Source organism: Enhydra lutris, unplaced genomic scaffold (genome assembly GCF_002288905.1).
Source record: "Enhydra lutris kenyoni isolate GAN:26980312 unplaced genomic scaffold, ASM228890v2 scaffoldscaffold12, whole genome shotgun sequence".
Taxonomy (NCBI): domain Eukaryota; kingdom Metazoa; phylum Chordata; class Mammalia; order Carnivora; family Mustelidae; genus Enhydra; species Enhydra lutris.
This window is the reverse complement of record NW_019154096.1, coordinates 52,415,549-52,443,465: the sequence shown is the minus strand read 5'-3', so window position 1 is coordinate 52,443,465 and position 27,917 is coordinate 52,415,549. Positions and strand designations below refer to the sequence as shown.

General features: G+C 37.0%; 1 protein-coding gene across 1 annotated transcript; it reads left to right on the top strand.

The window, feature by feature from the left end:
* Positions 1-89: 89 nt before the first annotated feature.
* On the top strand, positions 90-22,410 carry LOC111144890 (erlin-1-like). Its single transcript, XM_022499474.1, has 6 exons — positions 90-158; positions 7,086-7,144; positions 9,232-9,323; positions 16,738-16,827; positions 17,871-17,950; positions 20,123-22,410. The coding sequence occupies exons 1-6, from the start codon at positions 135-137 to the stop codon at positions 20,342-20,344; spliced, it is 567 nt and encodes a 188-aa protein (XP_022355182.1). The 5' UTR covers positions 90-134; the 3' UTR covers positions 20,345-22,410.
* Positions 22,411-27,917: the final 5,507 nt, after the last annotated feature.

The window sequence follows — 27,917 nt, the reverse complement described above, 5'->3', positions numbered from 1 at the left end:
GATTGGGTTTTTTTCAGTATTAATATAATGAAAAAAAAATTTTTTTAGTATCATAAGAGATGTTGTTCTTGGCCTCAAAAACAGATCAAATAGATGAAAACCTGAAGCAAGCTCTCCAGAAAGATTTAAACATCATGGCCCCAGGCCTCACCATACAGGTAAGCCCTTTTCCTAGGGAAATTCTCTAGGAATTTTGAGAACTTTGAATTGAATTGTTCTTTCATTGGACATTATTTATTCAGCAGTTATTTAATTGAAATGCTATGGGATTTCATAGAATAGCTTTCTCAATTTGACTTTAGGTCTCTGCCAAAATAAAATACTCTGTAGCTTGCCCTGGATGGCATTTTCTGCTGATTAAGCTGAGGCTTTTACAAGGAAATGAAATCCATTCACTGCTAATTGTGAGGCATTATTAAGATACAGTAATGGTTATTAATCAGTGTAAGAGTAAGGCTTTAGACTCAGTAAGATTATGAACAAGGATTTCAAGTATAAGATTTGAACAATAATTCTAGCAAAACAGATGTCACATATGATTAATTGCCAGATGAACTGGTGGGATGATTATTGCTGTAAGTCTTTAGAATTCAAGAACATTTCAAGGGAGTCTGCCTGGAAACAACTATAATGGAGTTGGGATTTTAGGTGGGTCTGGAAGAATTAGCAGGATTTATATGGTGGGGAAGAAGTAAGGCAGGTGTTTCAGATGGGTAGAATGGCCTGAATAAAAGGAAGGTGGCAGATAAGTTTGGTGGTGGTGATGGTGGTGGCGGTGGCAGCGGCATTGGGAGATAGAATGGTGAGGGGTTGTAGGCCGGCTTTTTTGGGTCAGTGTTTTTACAGATTGGGTTGAAATCCATGAGTAATTCTAAAATCAGTTTTAGTAGATCATGACAGCATTTTAAATAAAATTGAGTAAGAAAAGAAATCAGAACACATGACATGTATTAAATTTAAGTATTGTTCTGTAAAACTTGTTTTCTCTAAGTGTGGTGTAGATGTTTATATTGGGTGTCAATATGAAATGCAGATCTTACAGTGGTCATAGTAACATTTAAAAGGTATCTATGGCTATAGGTCTGGATTACCTGAGAAGTGGTAATATGGCTTCTCTAGTACCCTTTCTTAGAGTTTGTAGGAGATCAGCTGTGGTAATGGTTACTGCAGCTAAAGAGAAAAACTTTGGTGTCATGAGTCTCAAGTGTTGCACTGTTGAGAATGTGCATTCGCTGTAAGTGACCACGTGTGATCTCATAACAAGACTGGAGATGGTGAGGGTTTTCCCTGTCCTTACTCATGCCATGCCATCATCTCTGACTGGTGCCTGAGGGGAAGCTGCCAAAGTTAAGGGGTCATTTGAAAAGTCCAGTGCAAATTTTGTAAAATCCACCTGGTTGTCCATTCAGTTGTGGTGGGAGTTGCTTTTCTATGTTAAAGATAATAAGTGTGAATGTCACAGATTTTTAGATTCTGCTCATGTTGTTACTTGGGAGATGTAGCTCATTCTTAACAGCTGCCTGGAATCCTTTGCCTTATTTTACATAATCATTTCTCTGTTGTTTCCAATTTTTTGCTGTTAACAATAGGGTAGGAATTTTTTGGCACATCTCCTTGTATGTACAAATTATCTTTCAAAACTCTGCACAAATCTATAGTTTTATCAGCAATTTATGTGAGTACTGGTTTCTCCATAAACCTCTCCAGCAGTTGACCAATGAGACATGCTGATTTTTGCCATATGGAATGATGTTATATCTCTCTTTGATTTGCATTTCTTTGGTTATTAATGGGGTTGAGCATCTTGGGGATTTTTTTGGTGGGTTTTTTTTTTTCGGCCATTTTGTACTTTGTCAACTGCCTATTCATATTCTTTCCTCACTTTTCTGTTGTGTTGTTTTGCCTTTTTTTACTGATTTGTAGTAGTATTTTGTATATTCTGAATATTTTTATATACACGTGTGTTCTGTATGTTTTTTTACAAATTAGATATTGGGAAAAAGATGAATAAGAAGATGAAATTCACCCGTAATTGTACCATGCAGAGATAAGAGTTTGTTGTATCTTTCCAGGCTCTTCTTAATCTAGAGGAACAGGTGTTTGTTTATAGGTATAAATAATGTTAAATTAAAGTGGGATTGTACCATAGCTGCTTTTTTCACTAACAGTATATATAAGCATCTTTTCAAGTCAAAAATATAGATTCACTACATTATCACTTTTAATGTTTTTTATTTAATCTACGGCTTCCAGTTTTCACTGTTACGACACATGTTGCAATGACAAGCTTATATGTACATCTTTTTAAATCCTTTCCTTAAAATACATTCTTAAATGTAGGATTGAGGAATCAAAGTATATGCCCTGTTTGGAGGCTTTTTGGTAAATATTGCCAAATGTGGCCTTTCAGAAAAATTTTAACATCTTATTCTCTCATCGGCAGTGTTGGTGAGGTAGTTTCCTACACATTTGATTTTGTGATTGTACCCAGATAATTTATAGATGCGTTCTGACTCTCTTAATCCTATGAGAGAAATCAATTTGGTATTTTGTATTAATTATTGAAGTTAAATGCCCTAGGATATTTAATGGCCATTTGTATTTCATTTGTGAATTGTTTGTTGTGTTTGTTCATTTTTTAATAATTTATCTTTTTCTCATTTAAGTAAGCTGTTTTTAAATAAATAACCTATTTTTAATATGTTAATTATTACAACTCTAAAATGGATGGGAAGTATTTTTTCCTACTTTTTTCTTTACTACTTAATATCTTTTTCCTCCTGGCAATTCTGAAGTTTTAAACTTATGTAGAAATTTTAGTATTTTTTTCTTTGTGGTGTTTTGTAGTGTTGGCATGTTTTAAGCTACTTTTTTTTTTTTAAGCTACTTTCAAATTACAACATTTTTTCTCTGTTTTATTTATTTTAAAGAGAGAGTGAGAAAGAGCACGTGGGTATGGCGGTGGATGGTGGGGGGAAGGAGAGAAAGAAACTTAAGCAGAGCATGCTGAGAGTGGAGCCCAACCTGGGGCTTGATCTCATGACCCTGAGATCATGACCTGAGCCGAAACCAAGAGTTGGATGTTAAACTGACTGTGCCACCAAGGCACCCCTTTATAGTTGTGTTTTTTAGATTTGAATCTTTAATTCATCTGAAATCCATTTTGATGTCAGTTGTGAGATAGGGCTCTAATTCCCCATTTCCCCAACTTGGTAGTAACAAGAATTACAGAATAATTTATGTCCCCATCTCCCTTATCTGAAATGCCATTTCTAGTGTATGCTAAATCCCATTATATAGTACAGTTTTTTTGGACTTTGTTCATCTGTTTCCTATTCCTTCATTAGTTATTGAGCCCTTAGTCTTTTCCCATCAAATCTTCTCTTATTTTTTCCTTCTTGTTAGTAAATGACCCCTCCTTCCCTCTGACAAATCTAGATATATGGGAGGCATCTCTAACAACCCTCTCACCCTTAACATCTAATCAGACCCCATACCCTGCTGATTTTACCACCAAAATCCATGTAAAACTGTGTTCTTCTATCTTTACTGCTATCTTCCTAAGCCAAGCTACCATCTCTTGCCTGGACTTCAAACAGTTGTCTCCTACAACATTGTCCCTGTTTGACTTTTACCTTTATCCACATCATTTTCTGCATAGCAGTGAGGAGGATCTTTTAATTTAGTTATAATTTTATGTTGTTTTTATAAAAAGAATTACCGAATGAAAAAAGTATCACTTCATGTTTTTAAACTGGTAGATCAAGATCTCCATTGTTTTGCTTGCTTTAGTCTTGCCATAAAAGTTTCTTAGGAACTGGAATGCATTTTTAGAATTTCCAGTCTATTTGTCAGCCTTTCTTCTTTAACACATTACTATATGTTTGTGATAATCAACTTTTTATTCATTTTTAAAATCTGGTAATATGTATTATCTTTCTAAAAATAGTGGCCTTTGATATTTCTGCGAGCTTATTCTTCCAGCTGAGTTTTCATTATTGATATTTTCAAGCTCTGTCAGGTTCCTAAACTGGCACATAAGTTTAAAATTGGGAACATGTTTATGGCTTTACTTAATCATATCATATTTGTTTCTTTAGAATTTTTGACCAGGTGAGAAAATCATATCTCAAATTAAATTAATACTCATGGATTTACTGAGTTTTAATGCTATTAAATGTAGTGTTTTTTTGTATAATCATTGAGGATTGCAAATGATTCTTGGTAAATTTTATTGTGTAACTACTGGTTTGCTGAGTTTGCTGTTTCTAATAAATTTTTTTGGTTAATTTCCTTGGATTTGTTGTTGTTGTATATGTGGTATAAACATTTAACATGAAATCTATCCTCTTAAATTTTTAGGTGCACAATGCATTAATATTGACTGTAGGTGCAGTGTTATACAATAGATCTTTTAGAGCTAATTTATCTTGCTTTTTGCAACTTTATGAATTTCCTTAGATTTTTTATTTATATAATTATGCCAAAGTAAAAAGTCTTGATTTTTCCCCTCTACAACCATTTCCCAGTATCCAAATCACCTTCTTTAAATTCTTCACCTAACATTCATAACTATCTGAAAGTTTCTTATTCATTATTTGCTTTTTGTTATCTGTTGTGTTTTCTCCCTTTAAAATTTTCAATTCCATGAGAGCAGTCTTGCCTTGTTCACTGCTGTATCCTTAGTGCCTAGAACAAACAGCGCTTGGCACAGAGGCACCCAATTAATACTTGTTGAATAAACATTCTCTGTAATAATCAGTATTTTAATTTTGCTCTTTGTATTTATACTCCATTTTTCTTGAACAACTACTGTGTCAAAATTGAGTGGTGAAAGTATACATCCTTGATGTTTTTTCCCTATGTTGTTAAAGAGAGTGACTATATGTTGGGTTTCCACTTAAAATATATGTTTATAAGCCAGCAGTCACTTTCAAGTACATTCATTTTTCACTCCTGTGTGTGTGTATTTTGGCCATTGTTTTTGGATATGTTGTCATTTATTTATTTATTTTTTTAAGATTTTATTTATTTGAAAGAGCATGACCAGGGGGCAGAGGCAGAGGGAGAAGCAGGCTCCCTGCTGAGTAGGGAGCCTGATGTGGGGCTCAGTCCCAGGACTCTGAGATCATGACCTGAGCTGAAGGCAGCCGTTTAGCCACCCAGGCACCTTGTCATTTTATTTTTTGAATCTGTTATAATGTAACTTACATTATCTGTTACAGTAGGTGCTTATTTTACACATACTTGGGAATTCCGAGATTCCCAAGATTGGCAAGCATGTAGTATGTTCTTCAGCCTCATACAGCAAGATGTCTTCAGAAAACAGTTACGTTTTATGCTTTTTAAAAAATAAGACTAGAAGGGTGCCTGGGTGGCTCAGTCGTTAAGTGTCTGCCGTTGGCTCAGGTCATGATCCCAGGGTCCTGGGATCGAGCCCCGCATCAGGCTCCTTGTTCAGTGGGGAGCCTGCTTCTCCCTCTCCCACTCCCCCTGCTTGTGTTCCCTCTCTCGCTGTGTCTCTCTCTGTCAAAAAAATAAAATCTTTAAAAAATAAATAAAAAATAAGACTAGAAGGGTATGTAGCTATTCTCTTAATTAAATGAAAAATTGACAGTGCTTCCTTCTGAATCATATTAATACATATTAGAAATCATCTGCATTTCTGATAGTCACATAGTGAAATCTGGAATCTCACAAATGCTGGTTATAAATTTTTATTTGTCTTCTAGCTATCTCCATGAGTTGTCCTTATGTCCTCACATGCCTCAATTTCAGCATATAATGAGTTTTTCACTACAGTCCCTAGCTTCTTATTCCATTTCACTACTCCTTGTATTTGGTTATGATAGTTCTCAAATTCTTTACAGATTTTACTCTACTCTTTCATGTAGGGAAGTCTGTGTTGCTTGAAAGTCTTCTTTCAAAAGCCTTTTTAAAAGAAGGTTATGGGCTTGAGAAAGAACATGAGCAGGGAAGGAAAAATAAAGCAAGACGAAACCAGAGAGGGAGACAAACCATAAGAGATTCTTAAACAAACTGAGGGTTGCTGAAGAGGAGGGGGCTGGAGGCTGGGGTGATTGCGTGATGTCATGAGCACTGTGTATTATTTAAGACTAATGAATTGCTAAACTCTGCCTCTGAAACTAATAATATACTTTATGTTAATTGAATTTAAATAAAAAGAAGGTTATGTGCTTAAAGGCTTTGTTGCTTAAAGGTTTAGCCAATTTTCGAAGAGAAATTAAAACTTTCTTCAGATCAGCAGTATTTTGTGTGTGTTTGCAGTATGGGGTGGGGGTGAGTGATGTTTAACTAGTTAATCAGAAACTTAGAGAGTTGCCTGATGTAGAAAACTCAGCCTTCAAAAGGCTGTACTTCCCAAGTAAATAATCTTAATTAATGTCAAAGTACAGGATGGTTGGGGAAACACAGTGTCTAGTAAAGGGTATCTACAAAGACAAGTAGACTTTGTTCTAAGTGAGATTGTAGGAAGAAAGAACATAAGCTGTTAACTGGTATTTGTTTTCCTTCAACTTTGGACTCTTTATCTATAGTTGGTACTGAGTGATTGCAGGTTTAGGAAATAGTAAATACATTTATTGTTCACTGTATTAAGTTGCATATACTGACCTGAACTTTGTTCTATTTTTATTTATTTTTGTTTTTATTTTTGTTTTTACTGTTTCCTCCTTCACAATTTAAATCTTGTAATTTTATCTTCCTTCTGTTTCTTTGGTTTGCAGACTTGAAAAGGAAATGAAAGTATCTAACTGAAAAGCTTTGTAGAGGTCTTTTAAGGAAGAACCTTTTCCCTAAAGGAGTTTGTTTCTGTAGTGGATAGAGTGATATCTCCCCCCACCCCCATAGGCAGACATCTTTTAAGGAAACAGGAAGCCATGTTATCTTTGATTCTTGGTGTGATGGCCTGAAGAATAGATTTTCTAGTGGAATCTCCACACATGTTAGTAGGCAGTTATGTCTTAATTGTTTTATTAGTTTCATTTGAGGAGCTTTTCTGTAGAAGATGTAGTTTGAAGATTTATTTTTCAAATATACTGTGGCTTTTCACTTTTATTTTTTAGGCTGTGCGTGTTACAAAACCCAAAATCCCAGAAGCCATAAGAAGAAATTTTGAGTTAATGTGAGTAATATGCTTGGGATCCCAAAACATTTATTGAGGGCTGCCTAATATTAATATACCAGTGTAGAGAAAACTTATATGTGAGATATTACACTCTGTGGTGGGGTGTATATCTATTTCCCATACTTTAATTCTGATAATATTATCTATTCTTGTGTCTTAATTCACTAGAGTATTCTTAGTTTTTTCTTCTTTATACATGAACATTTCAGGAGCAGCATTAGTGGCAAAGGATGCAATTTGCTCTAGAACTATTGTTGAAAGGCTAAGGAGTTATAATTTGGACATGAATATCTTGAATTAAATACGAATTTAGGAAAGAGTCCTAGCTGGTAAGGTTGAAGAGAGTGCCCATAGTAAGAATAGACACCTTATCATTACAAAGTTTGGTTTTCCATTATATGTGATTGTGTCTCTAAACGTACACCTAGATCTTTATAATTTGCTTCTGGGAAGCTTTGCCTAAATTGGCTACCGGTAGTCTTCTCTTTTTTGGGTCCAGGGCTGAGTGGGAATAAGAAGTTATTTGCTTGATATGAAATTAATTTCTTAGTGTTCTGAATATTCGTGTTAGGGAAATACCTACTGTGGTTGAAATGGCAGTATTATTTTTGTATGACAGGTACTGAAAAGAAGAAACAAAAGTCTTTAGGAAATTTGGCTAGTATTTTAAGAGGAAAAATAATGAAATGCTGGAAAAATAACTTCGCAAAAGTCAGGAATACAACTCTAAGTATAGAGGGTTCAAGAAATAGTAATTCTTCTTCCTGGGGTGATTTACTGCTGAGTCCTTACTGTTTCCAAGTCTCTATCTTCTGTTATGTAGAATTTTATTTTCCCTTTTCATTAGTAGAAAAGGAACTCCCTCTTTTAAAGCTATAAAGCACAGACTGCCAGGCTGGATAGATCATGGATCTGATCCATTGGTATAAAAAAAAAAAAAAAAAATTTTTTTTTAGATCTTTTAAAATTTATTTATTTGACAGAGCATGCGAGAGAGAGCAGGCATGGGCAGAGGGAAGGGCAGAGAGAGAGGGAGAAGCAGACCCCTCTTCTGAGCAAAGAGCTCTATGTAGGACTCAACTTGATCCCAGGCGGGACTTGATCCGAGGACCCTGGGATCACTACCTGAGCCAAAGGCAGACACTTAATGACTGAGCCACCCAGGTGCCCTAAAAATTTTTTTGACTGAAGGCTCAGGATGTCTTAGGTTTTCAGTATGATAGCTTCTAGTGATGGAAACATGAAGACTATATGTTCTCTGCCCTCAGATAACTCCTAGTATCAAGAATGCCATTTTATGTGTTTATCAGTTTGACAGGAGGAAAAGGGAGCTCTTTGGGGGGAAATGTTTTGGGGGAACTGTTGGAGTTACTTTTCAGATAAATCTGGATCTTTCCTAATTTTATAGACTATTACAATCCCACATTTAAAAGCCACCTTGAGGTCTAACCGCCCACATAATAGTAATCTTTTTTTATACTTTTTCTGCTCTGTGGTCACCTGGTCACCACTTGTACATGCTTAATGATGGGCCAGCCATTTCCATTATTAGAAAGCTCAGATTCTTAGAAAATTCTTCTTACATTGAGCCCCAGTTCACCACTTAGTAACTAATATCTAATTATAAATAGGGTAGCTGCGTAAGCCTAAGGAGGGGCTGAAATCTAGCTCCATTCTATTTATCAGCCTATGGACCTGAGGGACTGCATCTGCCCAGAGGGTGTTGCATTTTGCTGATTGGCCCAGAGGTACTGTATGGGCAAGCTGGAGGCCTAACAACAGAGGAAGCATTTATATACTCTGGGTACTTGCAGATCACAGGCCTTTCCATGATACAATTAGAGGAAGAGGTCAGACTAAAATTCAAATGTATAAATTGATTCCTGTATCTGGGTGACTTCGGGCAAATCATTTAACCTTTCGGCTTCAGATTTATTATAAGTAAAATGGGGCAACACCTCTCTAAGCACCTTAATGGATCAGAAAGTTCGTGTTGCAAATGGTTCTTTGACCCACTATAGAGTCAGATTTATTGGCTGTGACTTCACATCATTTCTAATTTTTAATAATATTTTGATTCACAGGGAGGCTGAAAAGACAAAACTTCTTATAGCGGCACAGAAACAAAAGGTTGTGGAGAAAGAAGCTGAGACAGAGAGGAAAAAGGCTGTTATAGGTACTTGGATTTCTTTCTGAAATGGATGTCTTAAGTCTGTGTTTTATGAGTTTGTCCTGTTCTTTGTCATTCTGACACTGGATATTGATGGGATCAAATAAGATTGCATCATACATAGTGGAGAATTCTAGAAACTCTTTTGTATATTCAGATATCCCACAGCCTTTAAAACTAGATGGTGTCAGTACTTAATGAAGTGCTTTGGCTCTCTACCATGTCTTTGGCTGCTACTGCTTTTTCGAGGACAAGGAAAGTGGGTAGGGTTTTTGGGCAACACTAGCCTCTGTGGAGTAGAGTTTTGTTCCTATAGTTTAAAAATAGGAAAGTTTTTTGGCCAAAGCTCAGGATTATAATATGCATCCTTGCTGTTGACAAGCACTGAGTTTTATGTGGATGGATAGATGTTGTCCTCTCCAACAGAAGGGCAGGATTGCTTACAGCTTATTTTGAATCACAGTGAAACTTCTCTAACTCCAGGATACTATATATTAGACTGCACTCTTGGACTCTCAGTTGTTTGTTCTTTGGGATGCTGGAAGTTTAAGAAGTATTTCATTAACAATTTCAAGTATGCAGGAATGCACAGAGAATAGTAAAATGAAGGCTTAATATTTGCCACATCCTTTCAGATCATATTTTTTTTAAGAATAAATTTATCCATTTGAAGCCTCCTGTGTACCCTTACCTGGTCCTATTTCTTGACTTCCCTTCTCTAATTAGGTTCTATTTTAAAATTTTTATACAGATCTTTCTGTCCATATTTTTATACTGTAAATATATAACAATATCTGTAACTGTAAATATATAACAATAAACAACTCATAGAATTGTCTTAAACCATAAACATATCAAACTCTTTTATTTCACAACTTGCCTTTATTTTACCAACATTGTTTGAGTTTTATTCATATTGATATATGTAGATGTAGTTAATTTTTAACTGCTGTGCATTCATTCTGAGAGTGAACCTCCGTTCATTCTAATAGATTAATGTTGAAGAGTTAGGTAGTTTCTAGTTTTTCCTTATTATGAACAGTGCTGCAGTAGCCATATCTTTTCGTGCACACATTCAGAGTTTTCTGTGGTAGTGCTACTCAACATGTAGTGTCGGTCAGTGCCCTGTATCACCAGCTTTTTGTTTCTGATCCATAATGAGGTGACTTCAGAATTGAGAATGAGTGCTTAGAAGTTCTTAACAGTATTGCACATTTTATGTCTGTTGAGTCTAATAATAAAAACTGGAGCCTGTGTTTTTGTTTTTAATAGTTTTCCTAATAATTAATTTTTATTCTAATAAATAAAATACTGCTTCCCAACAGGCTGAAATACAAATAAGAGGGAAGGTTGCTTTCCCATAGGTAGTTTGAGAAGCATTGCTCTGGAATACATGTCTCGAAGTAGAATTGCTGGGTCACAGAGTACATACATCTTCAAATTTATAACATTCAGTATTGCCAGATTGCTCTGCAAAGTGATTCTACCATTTTACCTTCTTTTCAGCAGGGTTTGAATTCCCATTCATTCCTTTGTTTGCCTTATTGAATTCCCATTTCTGCATATCCTCCTCAATTCTTAGAGTCATTAGACCTTTTAAAATTTATGTCAGTGTGATGGTGGAAAACATATCATATAATTTCAGTTTGTATTTCTCTGATTACTAGGAAAGTTGAATATTGTTTATTGGTCATTCAGGTTTCTCTTTTTTTGTATGTGAGTTGTCTGTTAAACTGTTAGCCCATTGTCTGATTAGTTTTTTTGAGCTGATTGGTAGTTCTTTATATCTTCTGGATATTAATCCTTTTCCAGATCTATGCATTGCAAATATCTTCTCTCACTTTGTGGCCTGTCTTTGAACTTTATGATGTCTTTGACATTCTTATATATTTAAATTTCATGTACTCATATTCTTCAGACTTTTCCATTCTGATTTGTGCTTTTCCTATCCCATTAAAGAATTCTTTCCCATCCCCAAAGTAATAGTTTTATTCTAAAAGTTTTACAGTTTGCATTGTATTTAGATATTGAATCCATCTGGAATTTATAAATTTATAGTATAATTTTATAAATTATATTAGGGTTTAGTTTGACACTGGAATTCAGTTTATTTTTTCCATATAGCAAGCCAATTATTTTAGACTATTGAAAAGTTCATTATTTCCTCTATTTATTTCTAATGCCACATCTGTCTTATAACAAGATACTGTATATAATTTGTTCTGTTGCTAGGGTCTCTGTTTTGTTTTAATTTCTTGCTCTGTCCTTCTCCAGAATTACCTTGTTTCACTTACTGTCACTTTTTATGTTAAGTCTTACTATCTGGGAGAGCAAGTTTCTCCTTAATTATTCCTTTTAACAATTCCTAATTATTCCTAAAATTGTCCTGGACTATCAGAGGCTTTTTATTCCTCCATATAAATTTTAGAACGACCTCACGTTCTGTAAAATGCTGTGCTGAGGTTTTGATTAGAATTCCATTACCTGTACATGTCAATATGAGAGGATTACAATATTTATGATACTGAATCTTATAAATCTGTTTATATCTCTCCATTTATGAGAAAGGTCTTTCAAAAAGATGTTATAATTTTCTTCTTAAATTTCTGGCGCGTTCTTTCTTAGAGTTTTATTCCTGTTTATTCCTCGAGTTTTTTACTATTATAAATAGGGGTTGTTTTTTTTTTTTTTTAGATTTTACTCATTTATTCCAGAGGAGGATAAAGTGAGAAAGTGTGCATGCGAATGCAGAGCAAGGGGCAGAGAGGGAGGAAGAGGGGCAGAGAGGGAAGAAGAGGGACAGGCAGATCCCCAAACAGGGCTCAACCCCAGGACCCTGAGATCAAGAGATCACAAGATCATGACCTGAGCCAAGCTGAGCCAAAACCAAGAGTGAAATGCTCAACTGACTGAGCTACCCAGGTGTACCAAATAGGCTCTTTTTTGAAGGCACATTTTCTAACCGGTTTTTGCTTTTGTGGAGGTACGCTGTTAATTTTTTTTATTTGTTTAGCAGTCTCGCTGAAAATCTCTTCAGTTTCCCATGTGAGCAGTCAAATTGTCTTCAGGACAGTTCTGATTTTTTCTTTGTAGTGCCACATCTTTGTATTCTTCTTAACTTACTGGTTTAAGCTATGATTTACAGTGCAGTGTTGAAAAGAAGGATGGCAACAAGTAGTCTTGTCTTGTTCCTAACTTTAAATATTCCCAGTGATGTTTGCTCTAAATAATTTTTATTGGGTTAATGAAGTTTCTTCCTGTTTCTTGCTTGCTGAGAGTTTTTATCATGAATGGCTATTAAAACTTTGAGAAATTTTTCTATATCTGTTGAGAGGACCATATAATTTTTCTTTTTGAAGCCGTTAGTGTGGTGAATTATATTAATATATTCTCTGTTACTGAATTATTTTGCCTTTCTGGGACAGACCCACTTGATCATGATGTAGGAGAGTCACCCAATACACTTCTCTTTATGTTTTGCTGATAATGTCTTTAAATTCTTTACTTTTATTTATTTTCATTTTTTACTTGTATTTCATAAATTTCAGCTTACTGTCAGTTTTTTCATGGTTACACTAGCCTCAAAATGAGTTAGAGAGCATTTCTTCTTTTTCTGTGTTCTGGAACATTTTATATAAAATATGTTATCTCTTTGTAGGTTTGGTGGAACTCACTTGTAAAAACCATCTTGGTCTCTTGGGGTTTGTGCTTTTTTGTCTGCTTGTTTGTTTTTTGTTGTAGCATTTAGCCTGCCAATTTAGCCTAGTAATTTCTGTACTAACTATAGGTCAGTTTCAGGTATTTGTTTCTTTAAGTTTGGGCAGTATATTTTTCTAGCAAATTGTCATCTGAAACTTCAGATTTGGGAGCATAAATTTGCAGAATTTTCTGCTGATTTTTAAAACCCTCTACCAAATATGAATGCCCCCTTTTCATTCCTAGTATTATTTTGTGCCTTCTCTTTTCCTGGATCAGTTTTGCCAGAGTTCTGTTACACTTCATTCTTCTTTTCACAGAACTGCATTTTTATTTCATTGATTCTATTATCACTTACTTTTTTATTACATTATTTACACTTACTTTATTATTCTCTCCTGTCTTTTTGGAGTTTTCTCATTGGTTCTTTTCTATCTTCTTGAGTTACTTAAATTCTTTAGTTTTCAGTCTTTTCTGATGGAAACATGTAAGATGATAAATTTTCTTCTAAGTTCTGCCTTGGGTACATCTCACAGGTTTTGAAATATAGTTTATTGGTGTTCAGTTTTAGTTTTTAAAAAACATTTCCATTATGATTTCTCCTTTCACTTAGGAAGTTTTAAAAGTATTTTTTCAGGTTTTTATTGGATGGGTTTTCAGGAGGCTCCCACTTTACCATTGATTTCTAATATTGCATGATAGTCAGAAAATATGATCTGTTATATGGATTCTGAAATATTTTTTGAAATTTGCTTTGTGGCCTGTCAATACATGGTACTTTTTTGGTAAATGTTCTGTGTGTGCTTGAGAAGATTGAATGTGTTCTCTTTATTTGTTGGATACAGTGTTCTCTATATCTATCCATTAGGGTCAGGCTTATAAATTGTGTTGTTCACATCTTCTGTATTCTAATTTTTGCCTTCTTGAACTGTCAGTTACTGAGGGAGGTGTGTTAAAATTAAAGTATCCCACTATGACTGTGGATTTGTTGACTTGTAATTTTTTTTCTTTATATATTTTAGGGCTCTGTCATTAAGAGATTCAGGATTGTTACATCTCCCTGGAGAATTGGTCCTATTATGTAATAACCCTCATTATTCCAGACACACTTTTTGGCTTAAGATCTATTTTGTCTAATATTAAAGCTATGCCAGATTTCTCTTGGTTAGTTATTTTCTTGATGTATCTTTTCCCATCCTTTTACTTTCAACTTTTCTGTGTCATTATGTTTTAGGTGTGTCTCTTGTAAACAGCATATAGCTGGATTTTGTTATCTTATCCAATGTGAGACTCTGTCTTTTAACTGGTGAGTTTAGTCTTTTTATATTTATTGTGGTTACTGCTATATTTGGATTTGTTTTGTATCATTTAATTTTGTGCTATTTACCACGCATTTTTTTTTCCTCTGCTGCTTTTTTCTCTCTTTTTTGATTGGTATTGAATTGATTGGATTTTCTTTATTCTTTTCTTCCTTTTACTTGATTAGTAGATTTGTATTCTGTTTCTAGAATGTATAACTAGTCATACTTGTAAAATGTTAATAAGCATACCTGATTTGACAGAGTCTAAAGCTAATCATTTTTTCTGTCCTCTTAAATAAAACTAGAATGCCTTAATTCTTACCACTGTTTTCAGTTTTACATATTGTTGGCTCATATTCTGGTTTTATGTTCTTTTTATTCCCCTGTTAACTATTGTCATTATCATCAATTCTTAACAGTAAATATCTATTTTGATTTATAGGTGTTACTTAACTTTTCCCTCTCCATTGTTTTTGGCAATTCATTTTTTTTTCTGCTAGTTTGTTGTTGTTATTTGTTTTTTTCAGTGAAGGCTAAAGAGTAGTTACTTAATCATTCTTCTTTGGTCTGAAATGGTTTTGTTTCATTCTTAAATGGTAATCTAGCCTGTAGTTCTAAGCCTAATGAAACTTACTTTTCTTTGTCACTGTGGCAGTAGTATTTCATTTTTGTTTGGGTTCCTCTTCTTTTTACTTTTACCATTTTTCTCTATGCCTTTGGGTGTTTCAATTTCACTGTGATGTGTCTAGGTAGAGAAAGTGTACTTATCACTGGGCTGGTGGGTAGAGTTTTAGCCTCTCTGGAGTTGAAGCCCTCTAGTGGTCTCGATTTTATAAAGGAGCCCCATTTCTAACATCTCAAGGCCTCATCTCCTGACCCTGCATGAGCAATAGTCCAATAGTCCCTCTCCCTCACTTGTCTAATAACCACCACCAAGGCCACCACTCTACTGGCTCTCAGCTCTCCCTTTGTTTATGTTTCTTAAGGATCTCTCCTCCTTTCTTGTGATCTTAACCATGCATTTAAAAAAAAAGATTGTTATATTTTGTCTAGGACTTAAAAGTGTTGTTACCTAAAGGGTTTTCTAAGCCTACTCCACCATTTTTCTAGAACTGTTAAGTCTGCTCATGCTCTTTACTGATTTATCTCTGCATGTGAGAGAGCAGTGTTAGATGGGATAACTGCAACAGTTTCTCTGTGTTGAGACACCATTCTCTGGGTCCTAGCTACACCATTCTCTGGGTCCTAGCTGTAGGCTCCAGATGCCTTACTTGTTAATTCAAGTTTTATCTTGAGTTTCTGCTTATAAGTATGTTTCTAGTCCAGTTGAACATTGTAGTCTGTTTGGAGGGTGGTGTGATACAGGTTGATTTTAAGCTAATGAGGAAATAGGGAAGTATGTGCTGGAGTTGTGGCTAAAGGATACTGGATCTTCTGGAAATAGGAAGCCACTTGGAAATTTTTTTCCTGCTATGCACTTCCCCCAAGGGCCAGAGATAAGATGTGTTAAAATACTAACCCTCTGGCTGAAAAGGAGAATTGAGAATTATTCTTTAAGAATTGCAGTGATTGAATTGAAAGTGTATTTAGAATCTTTCCTCCCTGGTCCTGGATCCTTTGGTTAGGCCTCTAGTTTACTTGAGGATGTTTGGTTTTTTCCTGCTGCAGCTAACTTGTTCATCCCCAACACTTATTTTCACAGTGTCAGATGAATTAGACTGCTTTCTCTTTCATGTTCAGCAGCAGTCAGAATTATACTTCTCTGATATTATTTTCATTTTGTCATTTCCCTGATGGTAACTTAACCATCAATCAAGTTGATCCTGAGTATATTAAAATTCTTTAGCCCATTGCTGAAGATGGGAGTCATCTAGCCTTCTTTCTATTCTAATTATTTGTTGTCTTCCCTTGTCAGCTGCCTCCATAATCACCTTTTCATTGTGACTTTCTTCTTTTCTTCATGCCTTCTGCCATGACCTCCTAGGTCATGTCCATTATTTTCTTTAGGAATTCTTCCAGAAGGCCTTTCTTGGTTTAACTTATTTTCCTTGTTCTTTCTTTCTCCTGCCATTTTATAAGATTGTTCTGTGTTGCATTGCATTTATGTTGCTCTTTTTTTGTTCTGAGTACTTTGATGAAGTATCATTTTTCCCATTAGCTTGTGGACTGTTGCTGTGTATACCATGAAGGAATGAAACCTTTTGTACTCCCCTTTCCCACAAAACTAGCTCTGTCAACAGAACAGTGAAATAGGAAATAAATTCCCTTTCTTCTGTTTAGTAGTTTGTAGTCTGGGGGGATAAAACTTAATGAAACAGCCCATAAAAATTGTATAAATGTTAAGACAATGTGCTGCTTATTCTAAGTATTTCTGGAACTAGAGAAATATTTTTGAATGTGTCTTCTTTTGTATATAATTTTAGAAGCAGAGAAGATTGCACAGGTGGCAAAAATTCGGTTTCAGCAGAAGGTGATGGAAAAAGAAACTGAAAAGCGCATTTCTGAAATTGAAGGTACATCAGGGAAAAAAGAGGCTCTGACTATCCCAAACTACTTCTCTGCCTCAGAGATTGGGCTCTTGATTGTGGTAGGCGGGAGGGCCAGAGAGAATAATCTGGTCTGGAGGATGTGGCTGCCCTTATACCCTAGACAAATTTTTATAAAAAATTACTAATACATGTTCAGCTCTTGGTTTGGTTTGTGACTCTAGGTAACTCATCCTTTCATTTTTTGTCCTTAAGTTGTGGCTTATTAGCTACCACTTTGTTCTCAGGCAAAGTATGAGAATTACTTATAACCAGTTGTAAAGAACATATAAGATAAGAAACCCCACCACTACCAGTTTCTTTTCTACCTAGCAACAACAACAACAACAAAAATAACAAAAAAATTAAGGAAAAAATAAGCCCCAGTTTTCACAGAGGCTCTCAAACTCCTTGATTTCCTATAGTGAGATGTTGATGTTCTGAGCTCAGTCTTGAAGACCAGACATTCAACCTCTTTTCTTATATACTACTACTTCCTGTCATTCTGCATTAACTGATTCTGGATCAAATTTGGAGGGGGTGGGGACGGTGCAATAAATAGAGCAGAGCTTTCGTATCTGGACTTCATTATTTTACTTGAAGCCTAGAGCCTGGGTAGGATGTGAGGCTTTTTGAGTGATGAGGGTAGAGGAAAGAAGGAACAAAATGAAGTAGGCTCTGATGAGCTGAGAGTTCTTTGACGTTGACAAGAGTATTCCGCTTTGAGAAGAGCGTGTCAGGGGAGTGGGATTTGAAAACTGTTGCTGTTGATAAATGCCTTTACGTGATCAAGGAGTACCTGGCTGGCTAGTCAGTGGAGCATGTGACTTGATTTTGGGGTTGTAAGTTCGAGCCCCATACTGGGTGTAGAAATTACTTAATAAAATCTTTAAAAAAATAAAGTGATCAAAATATTAGGCAGTAGAGAAAGAGACCCCTACTTAACATAAAATCTGAACTCCAACCCAGCTGAGGAAATGGATTACAACTTTCCTTTGTTTTAAACACCCTGATTCTATTTTGCTTGCTAGATGCTGCATTCCTGGCCCGAGAGAAGGCGAAGGCAGATGCTGAGTATTATGCTGCACACAAATATGCCACCTCAAATAAGGTGACTGGCTCTCTGCCTCTCCTAATAATAGAGTATTTGGGATTTTGCTTTTCCTTGGGGCTGGGGTTTGGGAGAGGGAAGACTATATTGTGATAGAGGTGATCTGTCCAGTGTCAAGGAAGGGTAGTTACCATCACACTCTCTAAAAACAGCCAATCATTTATCAAGACATATTGCACACTCATTGGGGAGAGAACTTTGTATAGTTCCTTGTAAAAGTGGGGAGCTAGGACAAAGACAGGCAGATATGTAAACACAGGTCAAATACCATAAATCATCCATCCATACTGCCGTATCAGGGCTCAGTAACCATGAAAGGTGAGGGTCCTCTCATGGAATGACAGGAGTAACAGGAGAAGAGTAAAGTCCATTTAGAGTTGCTTTTCAGGTAAGGTAGCTTTTTTGTATAAATGCTAAGCTTATTGAGTGTGGTGTTTCTCATCAGCAGCTTCCCTGGCATTTTGAGATGCGATACTTTTTCATTGTTGAAGACTGTCTTAGGTATTACGGGCTATTTTGCATCCCTGACCCTTGCCTGCTAAGCATCAGTAGTACTCCCTGCAACATACGTTTTCAAATGCCCCTGAGTACTGCTTGTTTACTGGACTTAAAAATAATCTAGTTGTGAGGAACTTGATGTGTGATAATTTGAGAAAGGAGTGTGATACAGGTGAACAGTTTTTGTAAAAGGACTTGGGTTAATCTAGGTTTAGAGAACGTAGACCTACTTAGCAGGAATTAGGAAGAGGCAGCTAGAAGCCCTGTGGTATTCTGAGAAGGGAAGAATATGACCAAAGTTTATAAAGTTTTTAATTGCAGAATAGATCAGAATATTGAAAGAGTTGAGGAGGAGGTCCATTGTGTTTGGTGTGGTTTAAAGGATTAGAGTCAAGATTGAAAGCATAGACAGGTCTTAAATTCTTTCAGTTTAGAAAGGAATAACATACTGTGGTTTCAGATGAAATGATAAGACATGATAGATTTATAGAATGGAAGTTGTCAATACTTTGAAATCTGGTATAAATTTAGAAGTAAATTTAACATATCGGAGGAGAAACAACTTTATCAAAACAATGGAATTTGGTCAAGATGGAGACAAGGTGAGAAACTTGTATATAAAACTAGCAATTCAGATCTGTCATAGGAGAAGCTGGCTAAGCACACAAGTATCGAGACTTTGTCACTGAGATTAGCCTTATGCTGAAAGGGACAGCAGTTTTATGCCATTTTGAAAAATGCTATCAGATAATGACCTGTAGTAGTAAGGCATTAGAAAGTACTTTGGTTATGCTGTGACCGGATTTGATGAGTATTTCAGCAGAGAGAGTGTAGACCCAGGGAGTGGAAGGTGTTGGGGGTTCTATGAAGGGTCTAGAGGATAGGCAGGGGATTTGAGATGTGGAAAGGATTACTAGGAAAGGTTCCCATAGGCTTTGGGGAAAGTATATTCCAGGGAATATTAGGAATAAGTTTAGATTAAGCCCAGAGAGATTTTGGTTGGATGTATCATGGCACCATGATTTAAATTTAAAAAACTAAAAACTGTGATAGGGAGAAAGATCTGTTTGATTGACAAACATGTTCATCACAGTCAGTTTTAACAACCAGCTTCTAAGTAGGGGCATGAGGCCAGACCAGGTAATTTCTTGAGGTCTTTTTCCACTTTTAGATTGTGGTCAAGAAAAGCAGAATCATGGATGGTTGATTATAAGGTTCTGAGCCCAGCCCCTTTGAAGCTCTGCCACTCTCATCTGTTGACCTGTTTACCACTTAAGAGAACCTGCAGAGATTCCAGGCTGATTCCAGGTTGAACTCAGCTAGATGAAATTAGAAAGTAGATACAAAAACATTTTATAGGCTTTAAGTCACTATAGAAATATTAGTAGTTATCATTGTTCCCAAAACCCACCTCCTCCATCCTTTTTTTTTTTTTATTAAAAATGAACAGCTTCTTCCTGTATTAGGACAGGAGCTTGTTTAAGGAACTTTAAGTCTAAAATACAGCTGTGAATGTGAGAGCCACACGTTAAAGTTGAGAGAAGGTCACGGGCGATGAGTCAGAGTTGAGTAGTGATGCAGGAGAGCAGTGGGGAAAATGCGTGTAAGGAAAGAGAGAAACAACTATTGGACCAAAGTGTCCTGATTCCTTTGCTCTTGTTTGCCCCCACACAGCACAAATTGACCCCGGAGTATCTGGAGCTCAAAAGGTACCAGGCCATTGCTTCTAACAGTAAGATCTACTTTGGCAGCAACATCCCTAGCATGTTCATGGACTCCTCTTGTGCTTCGAAATATTCAGATGTTAGGACTGGAAGAAAAAGTTCTCTCCTCTCTAAGGAGGCTCTTGAACCCCCTGGAGAGAGCCCCATCCAAAACAAGGAGAGCACAGGTTGATGCAAGGGGTGGAAATGTACTCCCATATCAGAATGTGGCCCAAGGGGTTAAGTGGGAACAATGGTTATACAACACTTCAGATTCACAGAGAACCTGTGCTCCGTCTGTTCTGCCTCTCCTGTGGTAGCCCTGGTTTATCAGCCGATTGCAGGATAGAGCCAGTTGTCTGGCACCTGGATGTCTTTTCAGCCACAATTTTATCAAGTATCCTGTGTGTGTTCCTTTCTGAACTGATACTCATGAATGAGGGAAAGTCTGATGCTAAGATACTGCCTGCACTGGAATGTTAGACATTAAGTATATAACAAGCTGTGTTTTTCTAAGCTGAGATCTATTGAATAATGTTTACATTGGTCCCCGGGGAAACGTGCGCTCAGCCATTCAAGACATAGGAGGCCTGAGAAGATGGCCCGGATGCGGTAAGTGTGAAGAAGACCGATCACACCTGGGGCCCAGGCTCTCTCTGTGGGGTTCAGTCCCAGCGTTCATCCATGTGATTAGCATCTAGTCCGCTGAAGTTCTCCAGGAAATGATCTTCCACTTGAGCAACAATTTACTTGATACTATTTGCACCTTTTTATTTTCCTATAGTTGAGTTAGCCTGCTGGGATATATGTACCTTGCCACCCAACCAGGGATTCCTAATAACCAGTTATTGCATTAGTAGCCTCGGAGATAGAGAGAGCTTGGCTTGAAGTTCTGGGTGAGATGAAACCTTTGCTTTGAACCAAAGCTCTGGGGCCCTGCATTCCCCTCCATTGGATGATGACTGCATTACTGCCCCAGGCCATTCATAACTAAGGTGCCTGGTTTTTAGCCACAGACAACTCCTTATATGTCACCTCTCCGCTCTGGCTGGCCAAGAGCAGGGCAGGGCTTTAACCAGAACTAAGGGCAGCATATAATTCCCAGCTGTTCACTGCACAGTATTGTGTCATAACTGCAGGAAGTTTTCATTTTTAAAACTGGATTTGGGGTACATTTATTTGCCCCAGTACCTCTGCCTGAAGGCCATGTCCTAGGGCTGTCATGGTTACTAGCACACTGATTCTCCTCAATATTGTTCTTCTGGAGCCTACATAGTATGGAACAGAGTAACTTAGCATCTTTGGTCATCTTTGTTTTGTTCCCCCCCCCGCCCCGAGATGCTGAAATCAAAGTTCTCCAGCTTTCACCCTTCCTAGGAAGTCAGGATTCCACTGACTTACTGGGCAGCCAGGGGATTTAATCTCCCACGAGAGGGTGACAGACTGAGTTGTGAGTAAGCCTGTGGCTATGGGAGACCTATCTCATCTGGGCCTTTTTTCCCCTCGGATTAGCTTTCCTGAAACAGTGTGCCCCATAGTTAGGCCTGAATTTGTGCAGCTTATTAAGACACCTTTCATGTATACTATGGTTAAGCCAGACAGAAGTCTTGGGACCACTTTCCAGAAATCTTTCCGCTGTCAGTCCTGTCAGTCTCATGACAGCTTGCGGGTTGTGCCAAACACTTTCTATGGGGAAGGAATCCCAAATTTGAGTGGGTCTTTTCCCTGGGCCTTATACTAGAGAGGCATTTGTAATAATGGAGAGAATCCTTTTTTATTTTTGCTTATTATATGCACTCTCTTTATGAATGGATCTTGTGTTCTCTAGCCCTCCTTTAAAGAACCTTTGAACTATAAGAATAAACTCTTCACCTGTCATGTATTGTTGCTGCAGATAGATAATGATTGTTGTGGGAAATTTGGGTCATTGACCTTTGTGCTTTCATTCCTAGAGATGTTTCCTATTCCCATGAGCTGAAAGCTGTTGCCCCAAAGTGATAGATGGGGGTTTTCTTACAAGCCCCCTGGTGGCAGAGTTGAGGAACAGGGAACTAGTGTTACAAAGTTGTAAAGAAACTACTTCCACTTAAACTCTCCATGGAGTGTGTTTCCCAGTGCTCGCTCAGGCTCTAAGTCTATCCCTCCTGCAGGGATGTTCCTTTTGGCAAATATACACTGTAATCTTGAAGTCTAAATTTATATGTGAATTGCTACCTTTTTAAACAAACAAAAAAAAAGAAACCAAATAAAATTATTTTACTATCAGTGATTTGTATTTTTTCCTTATGTCTCCCATTATTTTCTGTTGTCTCAAACATATTCCTAAGGCTCTCTTGCCCATTTTGGCTAGGTAGCCAGTTTATTCACTAGTTTAACTCAACTGTAGAGGTGTTTCTTATACTCTTCTCAGAATACTGCTTCCCAGCTATAAGAATTTTGAAAGCAGGGTTTCCACTCTTCCTGACACAGAATTTAACTAGGAATGTTCTGATTCTTGGCAGGATGTGGTCAGCAGCAGAAGAGGAAAGAGGGAGGCTGGAGCATCGTGCCCTTCGGAGGCTGTCTAAGAAGGGAGGAGGTGGGGCAGTTATACTAAGGCAGAGGAAGGACAAATGGTACAAATTATAACTGGCAGTGGTATGATGTAACTACTGTCACCAATTCAAATGTTAGTCCAAGAGCCAGGGCTGGACCTCGTCTACACACCTCTCAACCTTTCCTTTCTGGGAAATAATTCCACAATGATGTTGGGCAGTGGGGCTTGGTAATTGGGAGTTTCGAGGACAGGAGCCCTTTACTTGGGTTCCTGTGGGCTCCAACCCCATAGTATTCTATGTTTGCTGCTGCAGACCAGGGAAATTTAACTCATTCAAACCAATTATCCAGTAGGTCTGGGTGGGTATTAAAATGAAGTGATTTAGAGCTAAGTGATTTCTGCCTATTGCCGTGGAAGAGGAATTTTGTGAATTAGAAGTTGTGATCTCTGGTTGCTTGGTGATAAGTCCCAGATGTGTGCAATAGAAGGCTGTTTGTGATCTGGCCCCCACAGACCTCTCTAGCCTGAGTCCTTGAATGTTCCTTTTCTGTGTCCCTTTAAATATAGTGCTCTGTCAACCTGGCTAATTTTTTTCCCCTTGTAACTCCAACTTTCCTTTGCTAACTCCTGATAAGTCTTCACTTCTTCAGACAGGTCACACTAAACTGTTGGCTGAGGTCAGCACTTCACATTTCTGCCTTAGAACATTTCACACACGTCACTTTACCTGTTTGATGTCTTTCTTCACAAATGTTCAGCTCTCTAGGGGCAGGGACTGTGATTCTGCTCTTTCTTGGGCTGGTATCTGTTGCTCATGCCTGGCCCATATGAGTTGGTCAGTGTCAGTTTTGTTGCACAAAAGAAAAAAAGGATGAATGTGAAATGCAGGAAAGTGAATAGTGGGGAAAAAAGAAAGACCTAGAAATTAGGGTAGAGTATCTGTGTGAGGACTTAATTTGTAACCATGGGAAGTTACCTAACATCTCTGAACTTGTTTACATCTTCACGGGGCTCTTCAGTGGGTTCAGCAACATATTTTTATGCAGTTTGCATAATGATTTCTGCATGGTGATTGTTGGGGTGCATTTTTGTCTTCCTAAACTGGGGGAGGCTGATCTAGGGTTCCAAGGCCCCGTCCCACTCTCATAGAGGATGTATAAAGGGGGCAATGATTTCCAGTAATGAGGATCTCGTGATATCTTTATCATGATGGATTTTAAAAAGGAAGAAGAGATAGAAAATGTGATTGTAGCTCTAAGGTAATCAGTCCAAGCATCAACCTTCTTTAACCCAAATTCTCTTCGAGGACATCACATAGCACAACATTTGGGATATTGGAGCTTCTAACAGTTAATATTCTTAGAGCACTTTGCATTTACCAAAACATCTACATGCGCACTGAAGATGTAGTCAATTTTTTGTAGTGATTAAGGGGTTGGGTGTTACATTTAAACAGTTCTAAAGAATAGAAGGGGAGGAAAAGGTGCCAAGCCTGACCAAAATACTACAAAAGAGAAATAGCTACCAGTCTTAAAAATATCAGTGCGAAAGTCTACTAACAGTCTAGTATCACATTAAAAATACTATACTACCACCAAATGAAGATAATCAGTAACACAGGAATGGTCTAACACTAGGAAATCTAGTAAAATTAACCATGTAGGGGCGCCTGTGTGGCTCAGTCAGTTAAGTGTTTGAGTCTTCATTTCGGTTCCGGTCATGATCTCAGGGTTGTAAGAGCCCACTCTTGGGCTCTGCACTGGGCATGGAGCCTGCTTAAGATTCTTGTTCTCCCTCTCCCGCTGCCACTCCTTGCCCTTGCTCACACGTGCTCGAGCTCTCTCCCTCTCTCTCTAAAAAATACAAATAAAAAAGCATCATGTTAATAGAATTTAGGAGCAATCACATGATGTCTTGTTTGTATAGAAAATGGCTTTGGGGCACCTGGGTGGCTCAGTGGGTTAAGCCGCTGCCTTCGGCTCAGGTCATGATCTCAGGGTCCTGGGATCGAGTCCCGCATCGGGCTCTCTGCTCAGCAGGGAGCCTGCTTCCCTCTCTCTCTCTCTCTCTCTCTGCCTGCCTCTCTGCCTACTTGTGATCTGTCCCTGTCAAATAAATAAATAAAATCTTTAAAAAAAAAAAAAAAAAAGAAAATGGCTTTGATAATTAACATCCATTTTTTAATTTTTTAAACCCTTAATAAAATGGGAATGGATGAATACCTCCCTAGCCAGAGAAAACATTTCTCAAATCAGGCTAATTGATGAAAGACTAAAAGGATCACCATAGTATCAGGAATAAAACAAGTCTATCTACCATTACTAGAATTAGAAAAAGGGAATGAAATAAAATCTTAAAGGAGGCATATTTGTAGATGATACAATTGTACCTGTAAAGTACAAGAAAATTTTCTAAACATGATTGCAAAAATAGAATTCAGTAGTTACGTACAAATTTATTTAAGATGTTATTTATTTATTTTAGAGACAGGATGAGTGCGAGGGGCTGAAGGAGAAGGAGAGAATCTCAAGTAGACCCCAAGATGAGCAAGGAGCCCAACCACCACGGGGCTCGATCTCACGACCCTGAGATCATGACCTGAGCCGAAATCAAGAGTCAGACACTTAAACAACTGAGCCACCCAGGTGCCCCACAAATTTATTATTTTAAAACAATTGCTACCCTATATAAAATAAAACTTAAAAAATATAATGAAGTCCAGTTTTTATTAATTAAAAGCCAGGATAAAATACTTGGGAATAAGCAAGAAATTTCAAGATCTATAGAAAAAACTTCAAACTGTTAAAGAGAGGATGTAAAATTTTTAATAAATTGACTTATTCTGTGGGAAGGAAGAGAGAGCAGTTATCCCAAAGTCAATCTCCATATTTATGAAATTTCAGTAAAAATATCAACCAGGTAGTTTTTGGAACTAAGCTAACATCCCAAACTTGATAGGGAAAGTTTTAAAAGAATAGTCACAATAGACCTACCTAATGTTAAAATATGAAGTCACAGTTACTGGGGCACCTGGATGGCTCAGTTGGTTAAGTGTCCGACTCCTGATTGCTTCTCAGGTCGTGATCTCAGAGTTGTGGGACCAAGCCCCACATCCATCTTCACACTCAGTGCAGAGTCTGCTTGTTCCTCTCCCTCTGCTCCTCCCCCTGCTCACTCTGTCTCTCAAATAAAATCTTAAAATCACAGTTATTGAAGCTGAGTACTATAGCTTTAACAGGTCAATTAAAGTATAAAAAATAAACAATTCCATATGGAAGCTTAGTACATGATAAAGGAGCATTTTTCCTTGTAACCTAGAGGGAAAATAGGGATTATTCAATAGAGTTCAGAAAATTCAGGGGGAGTTGGAAATAGTATATATCCCTAGCTCACATCTTACATGAAAATTTATTCTTGGTAGCTCAAGTATATATACAGAGAATGTTAATCTGTAAACTGTAAAATGCCTCTGTGGAAGGCAATGTGGCAGTATTCATCAAAATTCAAAACAAAATTTAAAAAGCATTTCATTACTGGGAATTTATCCTTCATGAACCTCCCCCAAAATAAGAGTATTCATCATAGCAATATTTGTGATATTTAAAGACGGGAAGATCTCTTGAGTGTTCATTTTAAAAGAGTTTTTAAAATTCCCTTATTTTGGGTGCCTGGGTGGCTCAGTGGGTTAAAGCCTCTGCCTTCGGCTCAGGACATGATCCCAGGGTCCTGGGATCGAGCCCCACATCGGGTCTCTCTGCTCTGCGAAGAGCCTGCTTCCTCCTCTCTCTCTCTGCCTGCCTCCCTGCCTACTTGTGATCTCTCTCTCTGTCAAATAAGTAAATAAAATCTTTTTTAAAAATTGCCTTATTTCAATAAAGTAGAATACTAAGCAAGTGACAATACCCTAGGATGCTGCTATTTGAGTGAAAATAGTGGGGGATGTATATATCTGTCTTTTTTTTTTTTTTAATCTGTAATCTATCTCCCAAAGGATATATCATAAGTGCGTAACAGTGATTACATAAAGAAGGAAACCAGAAGAATATAGGAGAAAAAGTGGATTCATTTTCACTTTTCACACTTTTGTACATTTTCTTATATTTTATACCATGTGCATGTATTACCTACTCAAATCATTGTAAAATAATGTTTAGGGGAAATGCAAAATAAAGTAAATATGGAAAAAGGAAGCTTTTGCTTAAGTAGTTGGAATGCTTTTATAATCAGAACCTGGTTCAAGTTCTAACAATGCCACTTGCTAAAAGTCTAACCTCAAATTATTTCTTCTTTCTAAATGTCAGTTTCCTTGTTTATATCATATGAACAAAGAAAGCCTACTAGACATGGTTGAAGTGAAGATTAAATGAGATTTCTAAAAAACTAAGTGCAGTGTCAGGTAAATGTGAAGGGCCCAATATAAATTGTGGTTATTGTTACTATTTTGTCATTTAATTCTCAAAACTTTTTGTGAAAAAAGAAGAAAGCCTGTTGTTTTGGTTGCCCCACCCCATTTTACAAGTGAAGGAAGTGGGGTTTGAGTCAGTAATTTCATATCTCATTTTCTTCCATTCATGTCTGGATTCAGAAAGAAAAATATTGTGACATGTAAGCTCCTAATTTGAGGCAGCAATTCCAGTCAAGTTTGTTGTCTAGACAAAATGGGTTACAAACCCTAGCTTTTCGAGAATTGATTATTACACATTGACCATAATATTGTTCTTCCCACTGACAACCATCTTATTATTCAGTAAAAGGTAATGTATGAGAGTGTGTGTAAAACAGCCATAACTCTAGACAACCACTCATGAGGCTAGTTTAAGAGTGCTCAGTCCTATTCAATCCACTATAATTAAGAGTGTTAGGTGGTGGTGGTGGTATTTTTTTTTTTTTTATAAACCAAGGATAAGTGTGATAGAGTAACATTCCACTCTCCATTTCTTGGTTCCAGGGCACTACTGTATTGCATTACTGTCTTTAGTTTTATTCAATGGCAAGGAGTTTCCCAATCCAGAGAAGTTTGATCCAGGACACTTTTTGGATAAAAATAGCAGCTTCAGGTAAATAGAATACTTTGTGCCTTTTTTCCATGGCAAATACAAATAAATCCACCCAAGTCATACACATGCACATTCTGGACAGTTTTTAGCTTCGCTGAATTTATGGTATAACTCAGTAATCTACTGGTGATAGCAAAGTCAATCAAATCAAATTGTTATAACTCTCCAAATCT

Excerpts from the sequence above, each read along its gene's own strand:
- LOC111144890 (XM_022499474.1), top strand. The coding sequence starts at position 135 with ATGGCCCCAGGCCTCACCATACAG. Across the intron at positions 9,324-16,737 it reads GAGGAAAAAGGCTGTTATAG|AAGCAGAGAAGATTGCACAG; the intron begins GTACTTGGATTT and ends ATATAATTTTAG. Across the intron at positions 17,951-20,122 it reads AATATGCCACCTCAAATAAG|CACAAATTGACCCCGGAGTA; the intron begins GTGACTGGCTCT and ends GCCCCCACACAG.